This window comes from Mauremys mutica, chromosome 2, assembly GCF_020497125.1.
Source record: "Mauremys mutica isolate MM-2020 ecotype Southern chromosome 2, ASM2049712v1, whole genome shotgun sequence".
In the NCBI taxonomy this organism is placed as follows: domain Eukaryota; kingdom Metazoa; phylum Chordata; order Testudines; family Geoemydidae; genus Mauremys; species Mauremys mutica.
Window position 1 is genome coordinate 238,548,071 of NC_059073.1, and position 26,674 is coordinate 238,574,744.

The 26,674-nt window shown below is 43.2% G+C and overlaps 1 protein-coding gene across 1 annotated transcript in view; it reads right to left on the minus strand.

Annotated features, from left to right (window-relative positions):
- The window catches only part of HDAC9 (histone deacetylase 9), a 659,352-nt gene that overhangs the window by 25,469 nt on the left and 607,209 nt on the right, over positions 1–26,674 (minus strand). The window contains exon 26 of the mRNA XM_045006744.1: positions 2,055–2,188. Coding sequence (XP_044862679.1) covers positions 2,055–2,188 — 134 coding nt within the window. The remainder of the gene's footprint in view (positions 1–2,054; positions 2,189–26,674) is intronic.

Here is a 26,674-nt window from a genome sequence, read left to right on the forward strand (position 1 = left end):
ATTCAGAGGATGTGCCACCATCACCATCACCACCACAGGAAACTGCTGTGTCGGATATGAAGTTCATGAATGATAGTGTGAGTGAGGATGGGCAGGAGGGCAGGCTGATCAGGAGGGTCAACAAAATTTTATGACTAAGATTTTCAAACAGAGATGCCTGAAGTCAAGCTTCTAAATTCATATTTCAGCACCCAAATAAGAGGCCTGGCATTCAAAAGTGTTGCTCCTCCTTCTCAAAAGAAGACGCTGGATGTTCAGCACTTTTGAAAACTTTTCTTTATAGGCCATATCATAGGTCACCCAGCATGAAACTCAAATAGGGCTGAATATTCTGTTATGGAATGCTTGTTCCCACAAAGTGCAAGGGGATGGGGAGAAGAGAGACCTTTCCAGCAACCCCAACCATCTTCACACAAGGTAGCATTTTTCTTTGCTCACCCCTCCACAGTAGCACTCCCTTAATGTATTAATTCCGACACCATCCCTGGTGCCTGCAAGGGAGTAGGCTGAGGAACTGTTTGGGGTTGCTCCGGGGAGTTTCTTTGCATTAATTTCCTGTTCCCAAGAAGCTCTATAGCTCCTTTTCCTGGAAGAGGTACCTTGTGCCTTCTGAATCAGGCTACTTGTTCTCAAGACAGGCCACTATGGTGCAGAGCCCATGTATGCAGCCTGTTGGGGTGTACTATGTTGCCATGTAAACTAAGTTCAAGACTTGCAGTACAGTAAATTTTCCTTAACCTGCAAAGGAAAAAAATAATGGGCTTGTGTCCTTCATTGCTTTTTTGTGATACATAAAGAAAGCCTGAAAGGTTTTGGCTCAAAGTAAGGGTGGAAAGGCATAGGACCACAAATTCATGTCTTGTCTACTTTGGAAGTTTCTATGGACACTGGAGAATTGGTGAAATTGAGACTTCACCAGAGCCAATAGCTTGAAAACTGAGCAGCTGAAAGGGGGAAAGGATTTTTAGATAAATTGTTTAAAATTGTTTGTTTTTTAACATGTATTCAACTCCAATGCTTGAAGAACGTTTGAGAGAAAAGATGTCTCAGTTAAAGGTTCATTACCAGTACCCTTTTGATTCAGGCCTGAGAACTCCCAATACACATCTCTGAGATGCTCAATAGGTTCTTCAGCAAAATTAGGGAAGGCCTCATGTGACATTTTTGTTATCTATAAAGTAGAACACAAGCAGAAAAAAACCCTTTCAGGCATTCTTTATGTATCATTAAAAAAAAAAGGCATAAAGGTCTTTTAAAAGTCCTTCATAGGTGATCTTATAGGTTATAAGCAATTTCCACTATAACAAACAGCACTTCACACCAATCTAATAGGCCTGAAATGGTGCCCTGAAAAGGAATTAGGAGACTAGTAAGCGAGTAAGTACACTAAAAAATACTGATTACTGGGGCTGTCAGTTTCCAGTAAAAATAATGACTTGGAACCCTGTTCCCCATAACAAGATTTCACAGACCATGGCATGAGAACATGAGACAAGGTCACAATTTAAGGTAAAGGTATGTTGCCTTTATGTATTTGATTTTTGTATGTGCCTTTAGCAGGTTTACCCTTTATCATTTTCACCACAGAGTGAGCATATGCAGAGAGCAGAGATTTGCCAGTGGACGGTGGAAAGAGAAGTATCAAAATACTGCATGAAAATGTGCTTTTGCTATTTTCAGTCCAAGAAATTACCAGCAATCTTGAGAGAAGAGCCTGTTTTCCCACAATAGCTCGCTCAAAACGTGATCAAGGATGAGCATCAGTGACCCCCACTGATGTCAAGGCAGGTTCTCAGCAGGTTCTCAGCACAGTGTATTGAGTCCTTCTCAGAATCAAGAATAGTTTTGCAAACCCTAGAGATTCATATAAACATCTGATGGTGGGGTGCTAATCAAAACCAAAATAACGTCCAACTCTTTTGTGTTTTGCTCATTACTAAGACATGTGCAAAAGGCACTTATTTCTACACACCAGGAAAATTAAAAGAAAACAAAAAGACAGAACTTTTTGAAAACATGGATTGTCCTCTGAAACCCTTGGACTTGTCTTTTACCTCATTTCCTAGAAGGGCATTTACACAGGCTTCAGATGCATCACAGATGGCAGTAAGGTCATGTCCTCCCTCCAGTGCCAGCACCACACGACCAGCTGCTAGCTTCAGCAACTGCTTCGTTAGGTGACCAAAACCTAACATGCAAAGACAGTAGTGCAAATTATTAAAGCAGAACAGATATTAATGACATATTTTACATCGGTTGTATCAGAAAGTAAGAAACATGAGGATATTGCACAAAAACATAAGATCAGAACCATAGTCCATCTATTTCAGTAACCTGGCTCCAACACTGGTCAGCCCTAATACTACAGAAGAAAGTGTAACCGTGTACCTCTGTATTCACACCCTACTGCAATGATATTTGTACAAAATATGCCTTGTGAGGTATCATATGAAAGCTAATAACACACTGGTTATTAATATCATTGTAAAATGATACACATTCACATAGTTATAGGTGAAGCTATGAATTCCCACTGGGTGATGTTACTAGAACATGTTTACAACCAGACAGGCTAGCCTAGGAAAAGGTGATAAACAAGTCTGTCCTAGAAAAGGCATTGCAGATTTACCACAGTTTACATATTAGCAGTAAACAAAACCATCAAGCTAAACCAGTGGCGTTTATCCTGATCCTGAACTCAAGAGGTAGAGATTTAATATGATTCCTGTACCCCGGAGACTAAATCCCCAGGAGGCCTTCCTAACTTTTAAATACACATACTATTGGGGATATAAGGAAAAAAGAGAGAATCCACCTTTGTCCTTCAACAAAGGAGGCAAACAACAACAACAGCCCAACAAGTGATTTGAGCTCTGTGATGGATCCTGGCCAGACTGGCTAGTAAAAGCTGAAAAGGAGCCTGTGGGTAAGAGATACTATCTTGATCAAAGACTGTATCTTGCTAAATTAAGTTTTAGACTCTTGGATACATTTTTTCGCTTTGTAAAGGGACCAGCAAAATGGACCCTGATCTTAATGCACTACCACAGTGTAAAAAATAAATCATACTATACATTACATTTTGGTGTTTGTTAAAGTCAGTGCACTAACAACACTCTCTGAAATCAGGCTTAGTGCAGGCTGGAACTGTTCAAGGTTTACCAGACAGTTCTGCTAGTGTTCCTCAAGGATTGATCCACAACACTTTGTATCCCTGTATCACAACCAGAGGCTGCCAATGGAGCTCCACTGTATCCAGCTTTCGGAGGGTATTCAACTCAGGTAACACCACTACTTAAATTTCATCTGAGATTAAAGTTAGGTGAAATTCTTTCATTTTTGTTTCATCAAATTTCATAAAAAGATGGATAATTTGGGGAGGACAATTTTGAAAATGGTTGTGTAATTTCCAAGGGCAGTTTTTGCTTGACCTCCCTTCCAATGGTTAATGGCAGGTAAGGCCTTGAGACTTTTTAAGTTAAATTCACAACACACTTGCAGCCTGAGTCTCACACTCTGTTCTAGTTGCTCTTCTGACAGTGGTCCCTACCAGCTCCAGAGCACGGCATGTCCCCTAGGTTTAATAAACAGATTGACAAGACACCCAGGAGGTTTACGGCTCCAGAAAGACATTTTTACTGTGCTCCAGTGAGAATGGAATGTAGAAATTTGACATTTCAATAAATGAAAAAAGTATTCTGGAGAAATGTTCTGAGGCACAGACTGAAGCCCTGACCCTGCAAGCATTTATGCAGATGCTTAAGAAGTAAGCACATGAGTAACCCCATTTACTTCAATGGGACATATAGTTAAGCATGGCTATAACTGTTTGCAGGATTGGGTCCCTAATTATTCCACATTTTGCCTAATTGTTCACAAAATTCTACTTGCCACTTGTCCCAGGGCTGATCCCAGAACCCTTAAAGTGAAATGTTAATTCTTTAAACCAACTTACAACCTAGTGTAGCTCTCTAAGAACTGCAGTTTTGACTCTACTGAAGCCACTACACTGTGGTTCAAATTACACATGGTTTGAAAAACAAGCAAAAATTTAAATCTCTCATTTAATGTCAACCTTCACTTGTAGTGGGGAGGGGGGAAAAGCTTTGCAAAAGACCAAATTTAGTAGGATAATAAAAGTGAAGGAAGGAGTGGAATGAGGATAACCTTTGATCATTAGCCAGTTTCCACTTTCTTTTACCTAGAGGATTTATTTCTGTCTGCATACTACACATGTGATCTTCAGACTCATATCAAGACAGTGCCAGCAGTGGTACCATGAGATGAACACAGAGCATTCAAAGGAAATGAAGAAGAATGAATAGTTCATGGGCTCCCCACATCCCCATACTATATAACTCTCCCTTCAGCTTTGTGAGAAGTGCAACTGGATTTTAAGATGCTATTATCCCTCACTTCACACAGCTTCTGTCAGGAAGGGAAAGTTCTACTGAATCCAATACCCTGCACAGTTTGAAAACAATATACGACCACAAGGGTCACTGCAGCCACAACATAATTTTCTGGCAATAAATTCAGAGTCTCTCCAAACAGATTTTTCTTCTTTTTGAAAATTGTACACAGTAATTGTGATAGAGATCATTACCAGGTTATTTCACCTGCTTGCTTTCCTCAAACTACTAGCAAATATCAGCATTACAATAGTCACTACTGGCTTACTAGGAGATGTCTATACAATCAGCCATACAAGACATACCACTCCCAGTACAATTCCAGGATGGAATTAATCGGACAATAAGAGCAAAAATCTGGTAACATGATAAAGGGTTACCAGATGAAACCATTATGGAGGGGGCTTTTCTTCAGCACAATTACCCAGAAAGTCAAGATGACTTGCTGCAGGGAGAGGAAATGACTTTAGCCAACAGTACCAATGCTTCTTATGACTGAATGAGTTATGGAAATTCTTAACAAAGAAACGTAGATCATGTGCCATTATAGCAAGCTTAGAAAGATATTAGCTTCCTAAAGGAAATTCCCTGGAGTACAGAAGTAACAACATGGAAATAAGGAATCCCAGTCAAGTATAGTTTTAAGGTGGGCTGAAGTTTATGCCAAATTAATAAGGGGAGTGGGGGAGGAAGGGGAAACAAGCACTGTGAAAAGAAGCAGTCATCTCTCCTGGTATAATGAGACTGAGCATGTCTCTGAATTCCCAAGTGACCAGGTACTTGGGGCAAGGAAGGGGTCAGACAACCATTTTTAATCCTAAACCTTCAAACTCACCCGAATCCTTAAAACCCAATAGCAGATTCAATTCTTGGCCTCGCTGCTAACATTGCTGACAATGGTGCCAGTTGTGATGGTGGCTTCAAAAACCAGTTTCAGTTCGGCCTTGCCATACTGTAAAAGGGTCTGCTTTTGCTGTGGTGTACAAGATTTACAGTATGGTAGAATTTTATGTGAACAGAACAGGTTCCGATAGAGGTTTAAAGTGGAAAATCACATTAAAAATACTAAGAGCTTGATTTGCAGTTTAGCCTTAAAGGGACATCCCTTTTTGAGCATGCAATTTGGTGGACAGAAATAACTGCAAGGACAACTCAGGCCATTTAGACATGTACATACATGAACTGGTGGGTACAGTCCATTACTTAGATGCGTAAATGGCTTAATTATGCCCACAATTACTTGAGCCCATGAGTAAGGGTATAAAAAGAGGATGTCATTTTGAAAACATCCAGCTTGATGGATGTTAAAAATTGATTGTTTCAAATGGCTAAATAATAAGGAAAAGATTAAACACAGACTGGTATTTCCCAAATGCTACTGTGAATGTGCTGCATCGGTACATTTCTTAATATTTACACAGCAGTAGCCAGATTTTTTTAAATAGTCTAATTTTTTTTTGTGCCAGGAAACTGTGAGCTTGGTTTTGTGCCAACAATTATTTTCGGGCACACTTTATATATTGAAGTACCTGTTTCCCTCTCAAGTCCAGTACTTAGATATCCAGGGTGTGGTTTGCAAAAGTGCTCAAAAATATAAAAATGTTGAGTAGGGGAACTAAATAATAATGGTGTAAACAGCAAATTGTAAATTTGACCCTGAAATACATGGTTAGCAACACAAATCAAGGATATGCACTTCATGGATATTCTTAACTAAAGACCCACACCTGCAATGATTTATGCACATGTTTAACTTTACACACTACAAGTGACCCCATTGACTTGAACTAAATGTCCATATTACCCCCCCCCATTCCCTCTCTCCCTTCCTGTCCCCCCATTTTCTGATTAAATATAGTACTGGTTGGAATTTTAACAAAATTCCAAATAAAAAAAATCACAAATTATTTTCCCTTTTCCCCCCACGCTTTATATTTTAAAGTGGGCCCTGTTAAGGGGTGCTGGATTCTACTGCACCAGACAGGATACAATCCTAGGCTGGGGTGAACAGCCTGCCATACTGCTCCCTGATGAAGGTCAAAAGCAGAGTATGCAAAGTTACCCCGGTGTGGAGACTTGCACAAGTGAACTAGCTACGTGGTGGTCACCCTCAAAGCACTCTGACGTAATGAGCTAGTGAGTAGGGAGTAAAAAGACAAATCATTTCCTAATGTTAACCAAATTAGCTCACCCATCCATAGGATAAATCACATACTTTTATGATATTGTATTCCTAAATGCCTTAAAGTAAAGTCTCTCCTATAGTCACTCTGAGAAAGAAATATTTAAGAATATATTGTATCATAAATTGTAACCATGGAGGAGACCATAAGGAACACTTGTTAATGCACAGTGTCTAGTGCTCCTCTCTCCAATCAGATGGGAGAGTCACATGTGGAGGGGCTGCTCGAGGCCAGTATTGTGCTACTTATGTTTTCCATAAACTGTAATATGCATAGTCTCTATTCTCTCATCAATTCACATGCAAAACTCATATTCAATAGGCTCATAGGTCCCAAGGCCAGAAGGGACCATTGTGATCATCTAGTTCAGGGATTAGCAACCTTTGGCATGTGGCCCATCAGGGAAATCTGCTGGTGGGCCGGGACAGTTTGTTTATCTGCAGCGTCCGCAGGTTCAGCTGATCACAGCTCCCACTGGCCGCGGTTCATGGTTCCAGGCCAATGGGGGCTGCGGGAAGCGGCATGGCCGAGGGATGTGCTGGCCGCCACTTCCCGCAGTCCTCATTGGCCTGGAACCATGAACCGCGGCTAGTGATTGGCCAAACCTGCAGACACTGCAGGTAAACAAACTGTCCTGGCCCATCAGGGGATTTCCCTGATGGGCCGCGTGCCAAAGGTTGCCGATCCCTGATCTAGTTTGAACTTCTATATAATACAGGCCATAAAACTTCCCAAAATAATTCCCAGAGCATGTCTTTTAGAACAACATGCAAAATTGGCAGTGATGATGAATCCACCCCAACCCTTCGTAAATTGTTCCAATGGTCAACTATTCTCAGTGTTAATAATTTACAGTCTGAATTTGTCTTGCTTCAATTCCCAATCATTGGATCATGTTATACCTTTCTCTGCTAGATTGAAAAACACATTATTAAATATTTGTTCCCTGTGTATGTATTTATAGACTGTAACCAAGTCACCCCTTAACTTCATCTTTGTTAAAATAAATTGATTGAGCTCCTGGAGTCTATTACAATAAGGCATGTTTTCTAATTCTTTAATCATTCACGTGGCTCTTTTCTGAATTTTTTCCAATTTATCAACATCCTTCTTGAATTGTGGACACCAGAACTGGACACAGTATTCCAGCTGCGGTTGCACCAGTGCCAAATACAGGGGTAAAATAATCTCTTTATTTCTACTCAAAATTCCTCTGTTTATGCATCCAAGGATTGCATTAGTCCTTTTGGCCATAGCATTGCACTGAGAGCTCACGTTCAGCTGATTATCCATCACAGCCCTCAAATCTTTTTCAAAGTCACTGCTTCCCAGGATAGAGTCCCCAGGGGCGGCTCCAGGCGCCAGCATGTCAAGCGCATGCTTGGGGCGGTAAGCCGCGGGGGGCGCTCTGCTGGCGCCGCGAGGACGACAGGCAGGCTGCCTCCGGCGGCTTGCCTGCAGAGGGTCCGCTGGTCCCGCGGCTTCGGCTCCCGTGCCTGCAGGAGGTCCACCGAAGCCGCGGGACCAGCAGACCCTCTACAGGCACGTCTGCGGGAGGTTCACCGAAGCCACGGGACCAGTGGACCCTCTGCAGGCAAACCGCCGGAGGCAGCCTGCCTGCCGTGCTTGGGGCGGCAAAATCCCTAGAGCCGCCCCTGAGAGTCCCCCATTAGAAACAAATCTGCTTGATGATTTCTCATTTACAATTAGATTTTGACACCTATCAGGTAGCCAGTTTTTAACCTTTTTAATGTGTGCCCTGTTAATTTTGCATCATTCTAGCTTGTTAATATAAATGTCATGCAGTACCAAGTCAAATGCTTCACAGAAGTCTAAATGTATTACCTCAACACAATTACCTTTATCAACCAAACTCGTAATCTCATAAAAAGATCAAATTAGTTTGACAGGATCTACTCTTCATAAACTTGTGTTGACTGGCACAATTATATTACCCTCTTCTAATTCTTTATTAATAAAGTTCCATATCAGCTGCTTCATTACTTTGCCCAGAATCAATGTCTGAATGAAAGGCCTATAATCACCCAGGTTCCTATTTTTCCTTTTAAGATATTGGTACAACATTAGCTTCCATCCATTCTTCTAGAACTTTCCTGGTGTTCCAAGTTGCAACTGATAATCAACATTAGCAGTCCAGTGAGTACCTCAGCCAGTCATTTTTTTAAATTTTGGATGCAAGTTATCTGGATGTACTGATTTTAAAATGTCTGACTATAGTAGCTGCTGTTTAACATCCTCTTGAGATACTAGTGGAATGGAAAGAGTTTTAGTTATTATATGATATGACTACATCTTCTGTTTTTTCCCAAATATGCAACAGAAATATTTATTGAACATTTCTGTGTTTTCTGCATTATTATTGATAATTCTACCATTTCCATCTAGTAATGGACCAGTACCATTGTCAGGATGCTTTTTGATACTAGTATCAGAGGGGTAGCCGTGTTAGTCTGGATATGTAAAAGCAGCAAAGAGTCCTGTGGCACCTTATAGACTAACAGACGTATTGGAGCCTGAGCTTTCATGGGTGAATACCCACTTTGTCAGATGCATGTAGTGGAAATTTCCAGAGGCAGGTATAAATATGCAAGCAAGAATCAGGCTAGAGATAGCAAGGTTAGTTCAATCAGGGAGGATGAGGACCTCTTCTAGCAGCTGAGGTGTAATAACCAAGGGAGGAGAAACTGCTTTTGTAGTTGGCTAGCCATTCACAGTCTTTGTTTAATCCATTGCTGGCATATGATGGCATATATTACATTGGTGGACGTGCAGGTGAATGAACCGGTGATGGTGTGGCTGATCTGGTTAGGTCCTGTGATGGTGTCGCTGGTGTAGATATGTAGGCAGAGTTGGCATTGAGGTTTGTTACATGGATTGATTCCTGAGTTAGAGTTACTATGGTGCGGTGTGTAGTTACTGGTGAGAATATGCTTCAGGTTGGTGGGTTGTCTGTGGGCAAGGACAGGTCTGCCACCTAAGGCCTGTGAAAGTGAGGGATCATTGTCCAGGATGGGTTGTAGATCCCTGATGATGCGTTGGAGAGGTTTTAGCTGGGGACTGTATGTGATGGCCAGTGGAGTTCTGTTGGTTTCTTTCTTGAGCTTGTCTTGCAGTAGGAGGCTTCTGGGTACACGTCTGGCTCTGTTGATCTGTTTCCTTATTTCCTCGTATATATCTTAGTTTTGAGAATGCTTGGTGGAGATTTTGTAGGTGTTGGTCTCTGTCTGAGGGGTTGGAGCAGATGCAGTTGTACCTCAGTGCTTGGCAGTGCTGTAAACCATGGATCGTGCGGTGTGTCCGGGATGGAAGCTGGAGGCATGAAGGTAGGCATAGCGGTCGGTGCGTTTTCAGTATAGGGTGGTGTTAACGTGACTGTCACTGTCACTTATTTGCACTGTGGTGTCTAGGAAGTGGACCTTCCATGTAGATTGGTCCAGGCTGAGGTTGATGGTGGGGTGGAAGCTGTTGAAATCATGGTGGAATTTTTCCAGAGTCTCCTTCCCAAGGGGCGTGAGTGGACGAGAGCTGAGGAAGTGTTGTTCCAGGTCAGCCAGTAAAATGTTGGCATATTGTGGGGCCATGCGGGTGCCCATAGCAGTGCCACTGATCTGGAGGTATATATTGTCATCAAATTTGAAATAGTTGTGTGTGAGGAGAACACTTCAATCTCCCTGGACACACAATAGCAGATTTAAAGGTAGCCATCCTGCAGCAAAAAAACTTCAGGACCAGACTTCAAAGAGAAACTGCTGAGCTTCAGTTCATCTGCAAATTTGACACCATCAGCTCAGGATTAAACAAAGACTGTGAATGGCTAGCCAACTACAAAAGCAGTTTCTCCTCCTTTGGTGTTCACACCTCAGCTGCTAGAAGAGGGCCTCATCCTCCCTGATTGAACTAACTTTGCTATCTCTAGCCTGATTCTTGCTTGCATATTTATACCTGCCTCTGGAAATTTCCACTACATGCATCCGATGAAAGCTCATGCTCCAATACATCTGTTAGTCTATAAGGGGCCACGGGAGTCTTTGCTGCTTTTTTTATACCAATACACTTTAAAAAAATTAATTGGAGCTATGTTTGCATCTGGGAGGATAGCATCTCTACTGTATACAAGGAAGACAGTCCTATCTTGTACAGGCATTGCTCCCTGCTAGTTGGGTAAAAAGGCAGAGTGAGATCAGAGACATGGTCCTATTCCCCCCTTCCTGAGGAGGCGGTTGGTGGAAAGAGGAGGGGACATTGCAGCCACTGAAAGGGTGGTGGAGCTGCTAAGTTACCCAGAAAACCTCCCAAGAGCTCCACTGCAGCAGGACTGTTGTGCACCTCCTCCCTCCCCCCAGCATAGGCAGTATTTTAAAAGCCACAATCTGACCCTAAATTACTAGCAGACAGCTGGTGATCTCCTCTGGCTATTCAGCACAGTACAGAAAGAAATACTCCCAAAACACAAAAACTCCACAGTCTCTGTCCTGGACCTACAGGCATGCATTTAACTATTATTTACCATTTAATCATGTCATTACTCTCTAATTTACTTGAGAATGTGTTTTCCTCTCATTAAAACTTTTGTGATGGTCACTGCCAAGAATCTACCCACCAGTGTTCTGCACTCTATCCTTGTGGTTCTTTCATGACTATTTGATTATTTTTCATTGATATTCTTCCAACAATAGCATCTAAAATTAAGTGGGTCAGTTTTTACATAACTTCCTGAGTCATCAGGCTACGTGTCCTAAATAAATATGTCCATACAGGAGTCAAATGATAGTTGACCCTTCCAGTGCTGGGATACAGCTAAAGCATTTTGCAAAGCTTGTGCTGTGTTAGGAGAACAAGTTATTCTTTTAGGGTTTGATCCTTACTTTTACTCAAGCAAAACTTCCTTTGAAGTCCATCAGAGGTTTGCCTGAGTCAGTAGGATCTGGACTTTGAGTGAATGAGGGAGAGGGATTCTCCATTTAATGCCAAATACATTCTTATGAAAGGCACTTTCCAAATGGCAGAAGTTCTTAATGCCAGTACTAAAATACCTGCGTTTAAAAGACAAATACTTAACCTCCAGGCAGAGCTGGTGACTTCATGGTTTTAATACCACAGAAAGAAGCTCGGTAACACTTTAAATTACATGTCTCAAGCAGGCATTTAATTTAGATTAAATTAGACAGTAATTGTTCATTAAATAAATACCAGCATTCTGAGAAATGTATTTTTTGAGGATTAACAATTTCTATAATAGATGTTTTCCTACACAGTTGTTAGTCCTACAGTAATATGTTTTTCATAATTAATTGGTTTTTAAGTACTACCATGTACCGATCTTACATTATCAAATCTCTATGGCATACATACTTCAGGAGACACAAGACACCTAACTGAAAGCCAAATAATATTGACCCATCTCACCAAATATGTGCTGGAATGAGGGAGAAGAATGGCATTAACCAAATGGCGAGTGCAGAAGCTAGCCTGCCCCATTGGGCATGATGGCTCAGGCTTCAGAAGCCACATGCACTGCAATACCCCAGTCTTTCTAGGTACTGCAATGGTGGCCCACATCCCCTGAGTGCTTGCTTACTATTCCTACCGTAAGGAGCAACTTGTGCACCTCTATCACAAGGCAGCCCCTTTTGGGTAGTGCAGACATGTCAGCCAACCTCTCTCCAAGAGACAAAGGTAATGCATGAGGGAAGAAGCGGTTCCCCCCACATCTTCCTTCAATTATCTTTTGCACTGTCTATCTCTATAATTATAATACAAAAAATTAATGGGAAGGTACAAGATAAGGGAACTATTGCACTTTTAGTGCTGTTATAACATTACGTTTGTAACTAAATACAGTGGAATAATGCAATGCATTTTATCATTGTGTAGTATCCAAAATACACAATAAGGCTACAATTTTCACAGAGATATTTATAGGGCTAACGAGAAAATGAAGGTTTTAAGGAAGTGTTTAAAGAGCAATTGCCTCAGTGGCTAAAAGAGAAAGAGAGTTCTAGGAGGATCAGCCAGAACAAGAGTGAGTGACCCTCTGAACAATGAACAAGGGTCCACATTCACAAGGAGGGGAAAGAGTTGCCAGGACAGGAGAACTGACAGGAAAGTACTGCAAGTGGCTATGAAGTCAGAGAGGTAGAATGGAAGGGATAAATGGAGAGGTCTAAAAACCAGAAAACCTGGCTTTGCTACTGACGTCAATAAATCTTAGGGCTAGATCTTGGATTTTATGCCTCAGCTACGTGTAGGAGGAAGTTCAGAGCCAGCCCAGACCAGGAGAGAGAAAGGCACACTAAGTAAAGTCATTAGGCTGGCACAGATTGCTCCACACAGTGAATTGGCTTAAAGGGTGGACTTCCGCCTGGCCCCTTTTCAGGTGAGTTGCTTCTCATGGGGACCCTGAGTGATGTCAATGGAGCTACACCAATTTACACTAGCAGAGGATTTAGCTCACCCAAATTACTGGTCTAATCCTGCAAGGTGGTATATATCCCCTGTGGCTTGCCAAGGGCTCTAGCACCCACTGACTTAAACTAGAATTGTAGACTATTATGATCAAGAAACGGCTAGAGGCAAAAAGGCATCTTTAAAAATTAGAAGTTAAATCGTACTGAGGAAAATAGAAAGAAGAATAAACTTCAGCAAGTCAAGTAGGAAAGTATAATTAGGCAACCCAAAAAAAGAATGTGAAGAGCAACTAGCCAAAGACTCAAAAACAAACAGCAAAAATATTTTAAGTACATCAGAAGCAGAAAACTGGCCAAACAATCAGTGGGGCCACTGGATGTTCGAGGTGCTAAAGGAGCGATCAATGAAGATAAGGCCATTGTGGAGAAGCTACATGAATTCTTTGCATCAGTCTGCACTGCAAAGGATGTGAAAGAGATTTCCACATCTGAGCCATTCTTTTTCAGTGACAAATTGAGGAACTGTTCCAGACTGAGGTGTCAGTAGAGAAGGTTTTGGAATAAATTGGTAAATTAAACAGTAATAAGTCACCAGCACCAGATGGTATTCACCCTAGAGTTCTGAAGTAATTAAAATATGAAACTGCAGAACTACTAGCTGTGGTATGTAACCTATCATTTAAATCAGCTATCATAAATCTTAGGAATACATTTAAAATAATTTGATGTCATGGCCCTGATTTACCTGGATATAGATTTTACCCAATTGGAAATGAGAAAAGAAATGTAATTTTTAGATGTTGGATTAAAATCCATTTTAGAGGATTCTGTGGTTGCTGAACTAATGATTGAGATTTTCATTATGTTATAATTTCTGTTGGAAAGATTAAGGCCCAGATCCTGAGATACAGCTGTTTTCCATAGAGTGCCAGTCATGGGGGGTGTACATGCAAAGGTACATAACACTTGTCTTGCACTCCTCTTACCATAGTGTCATCTCTGTGCAGGGCTAATCCACCTACATCAAATTAGAGCAGGGGCTGGCAACCTTCGGCACACGGCCCATCAGGGTAATCCACTGACGGGCTGTGAGACATTTTGTTTACATTGACCGTCCACAGGCATGGACCCCCGCAGCTCTCAGTGGCCATGGTTCCCCGTTCCTGGCCAATGGAAGCTGCGGGAAGCAGCGCGAGCCACAGGAACGTGTTGGCCGCCGCTTCCCGGAGCTCCCATTGGCCGGGAATGGTGAACCACAGCCACTGGGAGCTGCAGGGGGCTATGCCTGTGGACAGCCAAAGTAAACAAAATGTCTCACGGCCCACCAGTGGATTATCCTGATGGGCCACAGGCCGAAGGTTGCTGACCCCTGAATTAGAGCATCTTGAGGGCTGCTCTAATTTATGCCATCTGCAAACAGCTCAAGTGAGCTGAAACCACAGTCTAGAATTGGCATGGGACAAGGTATTCTGGCCAAACCCTTTCCTTTGACCATGCCTCTCTTGTCCTGCTATTCCAGGACAAGGATAAGAGCCTTACACCAGAAATCATCTTTTCACGGTAGTGATCCTCCACAGTTGAGCTAGATTAGGGCCACATTCTGCTGGGCGTGTGGCATAAAACAGCCACACCATACCAGAAAATCTGTCCCTTAGAATGCATTTCTATTGTGAAATTGAAGAACTACTAACTGTGGTGTGTAACCTATCATTGAAATCAGCTTCTGTACTAGATGACTAGAGGATAGCTAATGTGATGCCAATTTTTAAAAAAGGCTCTGGAGGCAATCCTGGCAGTTACAGGCCGGTAAGCCTAACTTCAATGCCAGGCAAACTGGTTGAAACTATAGTCAAGACCAGAATTAACAGACACGTATGTGAACACAATTTGTTGGGGAAGAATCAACATAGTTTTTGTAAAGGAAAATCATGCCTCACCAATCTACTAGAATTCTTTGAGGGGGTAAACAAGCATGTGGACAAGGAGGATCCAATGGATATAGTGTACTTAGATTTTCAGGAAAGCTTTTGACAAGGTCCCTCACCCAAGACTCCTAAGCAAAGTAAGCTGTCATGGGATAAGCAGGAAGGTCCTCTCACGAATCAGTAAGTGGTTAGAACAGACATGGGCAAACTATGGCCCATGGGCCACATCCGGCCCGTGGGACCCTCCTTCCTGGCCCCTGAGCTCCTGGCCCAGGAGGCTAGCCCCTGGCCCCTCCCCTGCTGTTCCCCCTTCCCCACAGCCTCAGCTCACTGCTCCTCCAGCGCAATGCTCTGGGTGACGGGGCTGCGAGCTCCTGGGGCAATGAAGCTTCAGATCCCGGCCTGACCCAGTGCTCTGTGCTGTGTGGTGTGTTGCATGGCCCGGCTCCAGCTGGACGGTGCAGCTGTAGCGCCACCAACCACCAGTGCTCCAGGCAGTGCAGTAAGGGGGCAGGGATCAGGGGGGTTTGGAGAGAGGGCATGGGAGTTTGGGGTGGTGGTCAGGGGTGTGTGTGATAGGGGTCGGGGTGGTCAGAGGGTGGGGAACACGTTGAATGGGGCCAGTCAGGAATGAGAGAGGGGGTTGGATGGGGCAGCTGGGGAAACTCAGGGGCAGAGGTTCTGGGGGCTGTCAGGGACAGAGATCTGGGGGGGTGGATGGGGCAGGGGTCCCGGGGGGCCATCAGGGAATGGGGGGGGGGGTTGGATGGGGCAGGAGTCTGGGGAGGGGAGGGCTGCCAGGAGGCAAGAAGCAGGAGGGGTTGGACAGGGGGTGGACAGGTGCCCACCCCTGGGTTAGAACACAGAAAACAAAGGGTAGGAATAAATGGTTAGCTTTCCACTGTGTGCAGTGGGGATGGGGTGCACTCAGGGGAGGGGGCGGGAAGAGCTGTTCTGCAGTGTGCAGGAGGCGCTGGGAGGGAGGTGGAGGAGTTGATCAGCAGGGGCCACAGGTGGGCAGGAGTGGAGTGGAGTGGAGGAAGGGGAGCTAGCTGCCGGTGGGTGCTAAGCACCTACTAATTTTTTTCTGTGGTGCTCCCTAAAGATTCTGACTTAAGCCCACAGCTCAGCAATTCAGAACGGATTGGTGCTGACTGAAAGTGGTCTATGTTATTCTGCCAAAAAGGCAGAATGGACTAGATACCTCCGGTCTGACCTTTCCACTGTGTGCAGATCTATCATTCTGTGAACTAAGGCTCTCACTTTGTCATATATTACCCAATCACAGCTACATAATGCATTAAATTCAGGGACAAATTCTCAGCTTGTGTAAAGCAGCGCATGCGTATGAACAGCAGCTGAGGATCTGGCCCCCATATGTAAAATCATGCACCATGATGAGATTATGGCAATACCTACAATGGGTACTTCAAGGATGGGTTTTCAATGAGCAGGTAGCTTCAGAGTTAATGTTGAATTTCCTGGCTCAGATTGGCACCCACTCTACCAGTGAAGCCAACATGAGTTGTGGGTGCTCTGCATTTCCTATGAGTTGGTCCCTTATGTTTAATAAACTCGATTTCCTACTAGCAAGAGGAACTCAAGGAAGTGCATTTCTAAGGGATTACTGGGTAGTTAGTCACTTTGTCTCTGGCTTTATGCCTTTGAACACCACCTGACACATATTATAATAACCCAGAAATGCACTGCCTGTCATTTCTTATTGCAGAAGTAATGTGTAAAATTCAGCAAAAGAGAGGAAACTGTGTTGAAACTGGATTTGGGTCTGATTAATCGTAATTTCCAAATTAAATACACTGAGCACCTTTCTGCTGTAGTCTGTTAAAACGATGTATGAGAATAGAGGGTCAGATTCTGCCTCATACAACAGCCATTTGTGCCTCTCTGATGGTTCAAAGGGACGGTAAGGATACACTGAAAGGGCAGGTAAGGAGTGTGAGGAAAACCATGGATGGCATATGAATGACATAGCTGGATCTATACCACCACCTCCCAGCTCTCCTAATGTAGGAGGAATCATGTCAGTGTCTTGTCAGGTATATTGTTATCAGACAGCAGAGGGTGGAGGAGCCCTGAGGCTGGCCTAACTTATGCTAGAGGCCAAACCAGTTCTCAGCTGCCCCAGTTTCTTCAGCAACAATAAAAATAGCTTCCTTAAGGGAAGAAAGGATCTTGTCTCTTGCAATCAATTACAACTAGAGCCACCGTGTCTCTACTGACTTTTACCAAGTAGGAGGGACAAGGACCTAGCTCACAGACCTGAAGGTCTCCAACAACTCCAGGACCTTCGTGAACAGCACTTGCTGAATTGTAGCAAAGAAGACTGCATTTGTGCCCTCCACAGACACAGCTCTGCAGCCACAGAAGCTGAAAGCTTAATCCAAAGCTAAACAATCCTATTTGTAAAGCACCTCAAAAATTCCTGGTATGGGAGAAGGGATAGTTCAGTGGTTTGAACACTGGCCTGCTAAATCTGGGGTTGTGAGTTCAATCCTTGAGGGAGCCATTTAGGAATCTGGGGCAAAAATCTGTCAGGGATGGTACTTGGTCCTGCTAGTAAAGGCAAGGGGCTGGACTTGATGATCTTGTAAGGTCCCTTCCAGCTCTATGAGATAGGTATAGCTCCATATATTACACAGCCATCTGGGCTCCAACAGAGGATCTGTGCCCAGGGCAAGCTCTAGCTTTTTTGCCACCCCAAGCAAAAAAAAAAAAAAAATGGCAGCCAGACTGCCAAAGAGAAAAAAGGCAGCTGCAGGGAGCGCGTGGAAGGTGGTTAAGTCAGCTCGCAGGGGGGTGAAGGGCGGCGCTGCAGCCGGGCGAGAGGGGCTCCCCTCTCCGGCCATGGGGTGCTTCTCCCAGCCGGGCAGGTGGAGCCCCCAGGGCTGCAGGAGGTACTGGCTCAGCTGCTCCTTTAAAGGCAGCTCAGCCAGGCCAGATTCAGAGTGACGTGGGAGGCACAGGCCGGTGCAGGCGGCGGAGAGTGGCACGTCCCGGTGAGCCCGGCGGCACAGTGAGCGGCGGGGATCGTTAGTTCCTTCCCCCCGGCTGGGCTGGGACTGGCGGAGTGCAGGGAGCTGGCTGGGGGCTCCAGAACTGCGGTCCGGGCTGCCAAAGAAAAAAAAAAAAAGGAACCATGGCAGGGCTGCCCCAAGATTGGCTGGAATGCTGCCCCTTACAATGTGCCACCCCAGGCACGTGCTTTCTCGTCTGGTGCCTGGAGCCAGCCCTGTCTATGCTCCACAGAGCCAGACCGAAGGACTGTAGCCAAGGTTCAGAATTTACTTCAGTTTATTGTGATTCACAGGCAGGTGAACATAGTAGAAAATGTTCTTTCTTGCTACTTCCTGAAGTAAAACATGGGATGCATCACCTCAGATGCTTTGGATTTTAGAAAAACTAGAGCAAGGGTTTTCTTGTTGTTTCATGCTGTAGATATGTACATGAGAATGAAATCCTTCCACAGAATATCCCTCGCCCAACCCCCAGTATGTGTTCTCAAATGTTTCATTCTGTGCACTACTGAAAACCAATGGCTCCAGGGACCACAGCCTGAGGATTGCTATTCTCAGTATTTAGAGCTTTGTCTGGAAATCCTCATCCATTACTTTTCCGGTTTTCCAAAGGGAAACTTTGAAATAGTGCTGGCATCCAGTTACATATACCCAGGGGACTCCCGCATGAGCAAGGCCTTGAGGCAGATGAGCAATTGTCTGACACTACCCACTGGGTCTCGCCACTTGAGTTACTGCATCTTCCCCAACAGGCTCTGCAGATAGGTTAATGGCCTCTATCTGTCTAGGCCCCTGTCACCATAGTATTGGAGTAGCATCACAGGCAGCTGACAGATCTCTAAAAGGAAATCAGTAGGGATGCCTAATCTTCATTCATCAACCAGAAGGATCAATCAACAATGCAGTTTCTGTACCATACCCAGGCCTAAACCCAAACAGTTTGGTATTGAGGTGACCTGAGGAATCTAGATATTGCTGCAGCTGCAACCCCACAGTCTTCTCAGTAATTCTTCCTAAAAGCAGAAGATTCAAGATAGGGCAAAAAACGGAGAGTTTCTCTGTGTTAAGATATAGTTTCTTCAGCAACAATAACAATAGCTTCCTTAAGGGAAGAAAGGATCTTGTCTCCTGCAATCAATTACAATAATAGCCACCGTATCTCTACTGACTTTTACCAAGTAGAAGGGACAAGGACCTAGCTCACAGACCTGAAAGTCTCCAACAACTCCAGGACCTTCGTGAACAGCACTTGCTGAATTGTAGCAAAGAAGACTGCATTTGTGCCCCCCACAGACACAGCTCTGCAGCCACAGAAGCTGAAAGCTTAATCCAAAACTAAGCAATCCTATTTGCAAAGCAACTCAAAAATTCCTGGCAGCAAGAAGTCTTTGACTCTCTCACTAGGTACAAACAGACAAGATCAACTGAATTGTTGTAAAACTGGAGCAGTTCCACAGATCACAACTTTTCAAATGTTCTACTGCATGCAGGGAAATTATTTTTCCCTTCTCAGTTTTGGCAGAATACTTAGTTTCTTTTTATGAGAGAGATAGACATGAACCAGAATTCCAGATCTAAACACCACCCTGCTATTCAGATCCAAATTTCACAGCTGGACCCTAGTGTCTATGTGTAAGACAGAGAGGATGTGGGTGTGTCAGAAAACGGATAAGTGTGTGTGGTGTGTCAGTGAATGAGTATGACAATGAATAAGTGTGTGTGTTTGTGCCAAAAAGACAATGTAAGCAAATAAGGGAGAATACTAGATATCTGAGTTCCTGTGTGGGTGAGCAACATTAGAAATGAATGTATGTATGGGGCCAGAATGATGACAATTGTATTTTCCTGTATATCCATCATGAGATTTGGAAGGATGAGGGAGCAGTGAGGGCTTAGAGATAAATCATTTCCCTCTACAAACAGAGGGGACCTAGATTCAGACAATCTCCACAGGGGGATGAATAAGGGGAGATGCTTTGGTAGCTTCACATGGACTGAGCAATATGTGTTTACAGGAGGTGGGCTGGAACAGGAGGTGGTGGAACCTGGGAAGGAGTCATGAGTGATGCTTTCTGCAACATTAGATCCCACAGGCCCAAGCAGCATCACAAAGCAGGAAAATGCTGACCCAATCCAGCACTATCTTGACAGTGTAGATCACTACACAGTAAATCACACGTTCTGAGGGAGAATTCAGGGGCAACAATCAGCAAGGAAGTCCATGGAGCTGTGCCGCCATAGAGCCTTGAGGTCAGTGTTGAAGTGTGGTGCTCCTGTGGATCTTGGAGGATGTGTTTAGGGGCCAACCCCCAGCCAGTTCCATGGGATGCGCAAATCCCACCTCCCATCAAGACAATTCTAATATAACCTCCAATGTAATCGATGAGGACTTGCCTATGAATAGCTGATGAAAAAAAAAGAAAAAATAAGCAGCAGTGTATCATTTCTAAAACTTTTATGCCAAATATGCAGCTTGGCTTCTGATTTTACACAGCAGAATATATTGAGCACTTTTCTTATTCACTTTGGAGGAGTGAGTTGGTATCAGTCATTATTACCAATTGTTTGCTCAACTCTCCTTGGTATGCCAACCAGTGTGGGGAGCGCTCCTAGACTTAGGGCTTGGCTCATGCTATCTTTGACCAAGTGTGAGAAAAGTCCTGATCAGATACATCCATTAAGTCTTCACTGCAGGGTTAGCCTGGGTGATCAGCACCAGGTAACCAGATTAGCCTAACCTGCGTCTGAACAGCCACACTGCAAAGTTATACCTGAGTCACTATGTCCTCACTGGTGCTGAGCGATCTTCTGTGTGAGTTGGCAGCACTACTGGGGTCATTGCCCATGGCTCTATGTGCTGCAGTAAGCTGAGTTGCTCTCTTTGTCAGTGAATTTTCGGAGAACTCGTCTGTCGTTCTGGGCACATGGGGGGATTTGGAGGACTGGACTATCAACACTTGAGTGGCTCAGCCTGCATCCTCACTGCAGAGTGGGCGAGTTACCAGCCCGAGTGAAAGTGGAACCTGAGTTCTAACCCACATCCCCAGCTGTGCCAATTAGCCCTGTTTCAAAGCATCTCTTAACTCAGGTGAGGGGTTAGTGTGTTGAGGGGAACACCTGAGAAAGAGGCTGCAGTGAAGACATAGCCTAATAGCCAGGCCCTTGACAAAGAGTATGTGGCCCAAGAGGAGATCTCACCCCTTGTCACTGCTTCAGCTATGTTTAGAATCATTGCTTTAGTCAGTGGGGGACAATGTAAATCTGGAGTAATCCCACTGACTACAATAGATTTACACCTGTGTAATGGTGGCAGAATTTAGCCCAATAATTGCAATATCTTCCCCATTCTTTAATCATCACAAAAATAACCCTAGAAATTGTGTGTGACATCTATGGTCAAGCCAAAAGGATAGAGATGCATGTTCTGGGAACCAGAATACAGACTATAGCAATCACAAGGCATTAAAGATTTTCATAAGCTTCTGTAATTACACCTAAACTAGACAAAAATCTTAATAGCATTCAAACTTTGGTCCTACAGTTCTGTAGGGCAGATGCTCTTTCAAACTTGTTATCATGTATGTTTTTACATATTGTTTTTTAGTTCTGATGTTTCATGGTATAGAAACTCAAACTAACTTTGATGTGTGTGAATCCTTGAAAGCAAGGGAAAACAAATGAAAAAAGAATTTTTTCCTTTCCTTGGTTGTGATTCAATTTGTAGGCCGGTTCCACCAGTACAGAAGCCCTCACGCACAGCTCACCTAGCCTGAAACACCTTTGAAGGTGAGGTAGAAGACTTTTTTTTAAAATTAGCCCAGTTTTTTGCACTTACAATAGTGCAAGGTGCTGCACTGTACATATCTCTTAAATGGTTTTGGTGCTGTGCTCTAGTAGGATAACATGAGTGAACACAAGTCTTTCCATGTAAGTAAAGAAAGAACTGGTTTTCAAATGAATAATGATTACTAGGAACAGTAACCACTGACAACAACACACAGCTATCTGCAAATCTACAATGTGCTTTATGGGACACAGAGTGAGATACAATTCCTGCCGCTTACAATCGAACACATATAGACAAAACATGAGACAACCTTGAAAGGGAAGTTTGAGGAGATCAGTGGTGCACTGGCCAATCCTGGAAAGATTCATGAAGGAAGTAGGTGTTGAGTGAGAGAAACTGAAGGAGAAAAAGGGCTTGGGGGTGGACAAATGCATTCCAAGTGTTGGGGGCAACAGGGCAGGAGGTGCAGGGCCAATATGAGGTGAAGTGAATAGTAAGGAGTCATGAGTGGGAGCAACATAAAAAGGGAGAGGGGCTGTAAGAGGAAGAAGCCTGTGGAGCACAGGGAAGGGCATGTGTAATTTGCTGGGGATTTTTTTAACCTTTTAGGCACAGCCCCACACTGGGACCACATCATCTTAGTGGGAGCTCACACCCTTGTACAGGGTACAGCACACTACCCCAGCCAGACAGCACCACTGGGTGGCTGGGTGGGTGGGTGAGTGTGTGTGTGTGCAGTGAGGATCTGTGGCTCTGTTTCCTCCCTGCCTCCTTTGGGATACTCTGTGTACTCAAGGAAGCAGGGAGGGAGCACCAGTGCCTGTGCTCTTTGAAGAGGGGGGGATTGAATTTCTTCCTGGTTCTTATGCACTCTGTGCTGTGGATATCAGCTCATTACTCACATCTTTGTCCTATTTTGCACCGGGATAAGGCCCAGACACAATTTTACTCTTTGATTTGAATATTATCAGCCCTGCAGGACTAGCACAGGTCTGGGAGAGTGAACTGAGTTATTTTCTGCCTTGAACATTATCAAAGATTTTTAAACTAAATTCCATTGGCAAGGCCACCTGTGCAGCCCTACTTTCACCTTCACATTATCACCCCACTCATATACGTGCAATCAGACTGTCTTCAAATTATGCACACAGTTAACCTGGTGGCCCCCACAAAAGCAGTACTAACTATAGTAGCTGCTAGTAGGAGAAGGCTGTTATCCTAGGGGAGGGAAAGACCCACTGATACCAAGTCCTGGTGCTGGTTGTGGAGGAAGCCCACCCCAGCTTTCTCTCCCCCAACCTGTAAGATGGAGGAACTCCTGCCCCATGTGATGCCCCAGAAGGGGGAAGGGATGCTGGGGCCCATGCTGAGTCTGCTGGTAGCTGGGGGGAACCCAGTCCAGCATTCATTCTCTCTCTCCCCTCCACTGGGAATTGAGGAAGCCCAGCCCCATGTGGTGTCTCCAGAGAAGTGGGGGCATGGGCCTCTGGGGCTGTGTGCCACTTTCTGGGGGAGCCTAGTTCAGCAATCTCTCCCACCCAAGTCCAGCTGCTCTGGCAACTCCCAGTGCAGTGTCTGCAGTTGCTGTTTTAGCGGCAACATAGGTCTAGCTTTAGGATGTTCATGGGTTTATTTTGCCCGGCTGCTAAAATTTTACTCAGGAATGAAAGTGGGAAAAGGGAAATGACAATTTTTAACAGTTATACCTCATCTGGTATAAATTGTCTTAGCTTAATGGATCCACATGTAGATCTCAGCAAAAGCTCTACAGAATTTTATGGGACAAACAAAAGGCATTTCCCTAGACTGAGGGTGTTTTTGCTGCCAGATATCAAAAGTCTGCTGCAACTAATGGAGGTGTGAGAGTTTCTCAAAGAAAAGGTCAGAGGAATCCTTTATAATGGAAATTGTTAGGCAACCTAAATAAAGAACATCACTTTCATTACACTGCTAGAAGTTGCACAAGTGCACTGAAGCAGTGATAGACCTCTCTGCTTGGGTACGGTTCTTCAAACCCTTACTAGAAAATTTACCGTGAATAAAAATCAGTATAAAGATCAGTGATGCCCACCAAACATCTCTAAGGGTCCAGGATCAAAAAGAATCTTGGGCTGTCCAGGGGGTTGTACATGGGAGAAGAGAGAAAAATTAGCTAGCACATAGTAAATATCTCAAAGTCTGCAATTCACCCTGAGATATACTAAAAATGGTCCCCAGCCTGACAGGCTTTTGTCCAATATGAGCTGAATGCTGTTTAAGGGCCCAATCCTGCTCTCATGGAAGTCAGTGGAAGTTTTTTCCCACTGACTCAATGAGAGCAAGATCATGCCTTAAATGACTACAACTCACTGAATGATTCATTTGAAAATAAATTATGCACCAAATTTAACTCTGACTTATGTTCATAAATCATTCGTGAATGTACTTGCTAGTATTTGCCAAATAGTTTGGACAAACTTCAAACTATAGGTTGTTTGCTGTTTGCTTTGACCATTCACCAGTAGTTATTCATGGCACATGGATGATCACCAAACTTACATCGTATTGTTTCTGCTCCCTGAGTAGGGTATCTGAAGCTTTACACACAGCAGACTAGGGACTAGAAAAGACAATAATAAATACAAATATTCCTGTTCACACACATACCCAGGTACTCATACAAGGAACAGCTGCTCCTCACACATTAAAGGGAACAAAAGTTTGTGCTTGTAACTCTTCTTAAATAGGAAATAAAAAAGGGGAAGATGGCTGGAAGGGACAGAGGTTTGAAATTCAAACACACGTTTGCTGACTAAACAAAGAACATTCACATTCAACCAGCTTTAACATTAACCCATGTCACTAGCCTCCTTTTCAGTCCACCACCTGATGAAACATAAAGAATGTGCTGATAAAAGTAAAGACAACTTGGCAGAAGAACAGCAAATGATAATTGTACAAGTAAATACTGTCTAACGAAGGACACACCAAAGGCTCCAGCATTGTGATTGGATACATGCAGGTGGACTGGTACACCCACATGGAGCCCTTCAATGCGGAGACAAGCAGATACGTCATTCCCTTTGAGTACAACAAACTGCAGGATAAGTTATGAAGAGAGTAACAGAAAAGGCATCTGTAACTAGGGTTGGTCAAAATGTTCCAAAATTTGAAGGCTGTACTGTTTGTTTGATTGATTGATTGATTAATACAAAACAAGGAAATTTTCACAAACATGTTTGTGTAAAACTTATCCCATTTTTTATCCAAATCTATCAGTAACCCAGCCTGGAAAACATATTTAAAACCTTGTTTTTAACTTCATAACTGTACTTCCATTCTTTATTTCAATATTTTACCCTGGCTATCAAACAAACCCTCGGCAAATTGTGATTTTAAATAGTTCATATTCACAATCAGACAAATCACTGAAAAGTTTCATTCTCTTCCATATGTTCCTTCCAAACTTCAAAATAGCTCCGATACCAGTGTTCAGACATATTCTGACTTCTCTTTCTCTATTTTTTTGGTCTTTACCATGGTGAAAATGCCATGCTTGGTGTAAAGTAAGATCAAACCAATACAGCTGATTTACAAAAAAAAATTAATTAATTAAAAAAAATACACCCTGAAAGGAACTGAATGCATAAAAAACAATTTGGGGGCAATGTGGGAGTTTAAACAGCACATTTATTTACATCTAATTTTTGTGCTGTCATATATCAGCACTGAAGGCCTGATTCAGAACACATGCAATTTCCCTTTGAAGTTTTGGCTGCTTTTTTAACAATGGCAAAAAAAGATATAAAGAAATAAAAGTACAACACAAATCCTAAAACTGGGCTTTCGTGCTCTTGATTTACAAACTGTTATTATTTCATATTTGTAAACAAAACAAACAAATAAAATAAAATATAAACACCACACCTTTATTCCCAATAATCTTTCACATGAAAAGTCACTGCTATACCTTTCTACATCAAATCCTTCTCTTCTGAATTTAGCTCTCTTCTTTTTTCCTCTGAGTCTTTCTGCTTTTATTTTAATTCACTGAAAACAGTTTATTGTAGTTTTCTGAAGACAAAAAAGGGACTAGAAAATCTGCAGGGTCTGCACATGTCAAACCCTTATTGTGTCAGTGTTTGCAGTACTCCCTGTACTGCATCCTGACTGAATTTGCAGGCTAGTTGAATGAAAGAATAGTGTACTCAGTTTTCTTGGTCCAGTTACCTAGTAGTGGCATTTTCCAAGGCTCTGCATGAAAACTGATATTTACAGCTATTCAGTGTTATTGGTGCTGGTTTAATGATGTCATCTATATGGCTTTGAAGCATAGCTACATAATAATAATCTATATGCCTTTGAAGGAAGAAAATTTCATGAAGGAAGAGGAATTATTGTTTAAGGAATATCTATGGAGATATAACTAGGAGCAAATTCAGAATAAATATTAGTTAAGTTTAAGTGGACCCGTCTCCCAAAGAAAGTTGAACAAGCACCATTACTAAAATAATTTAAAATTAGAATGGACAAGACAATCAGTAATATGATATATAGAGGAGGGAATAATGCTGCACTAGCAGAACAGATCTTTTCCTTCTCTAACTTCTTTGATTCTGTGATTATTTATGGTTCTTCTCCAAAGCAGTCTCTTACAAACATGAGTTTTTCTTAAAGAGTGATGCAAAAACGTGAGAACAACCAAAATCACATGTGGTATGGCCCTCCCACTGTAGATTTGATAAGGTACAGTGCACCTGAAACCATAACATGCTGACAGTGTTATTCATTGTCATAAACTAGGTAGAGATGAGTCAGGTCAACAGGATGAAAAACCAGACCTCCAAGGAAAAAGTGGGTTATTTAGGAAGTAGGGTAGGTGATTTAGTCTGTGGCACTCTTCCCTCTGAATCAGTATTGATCTA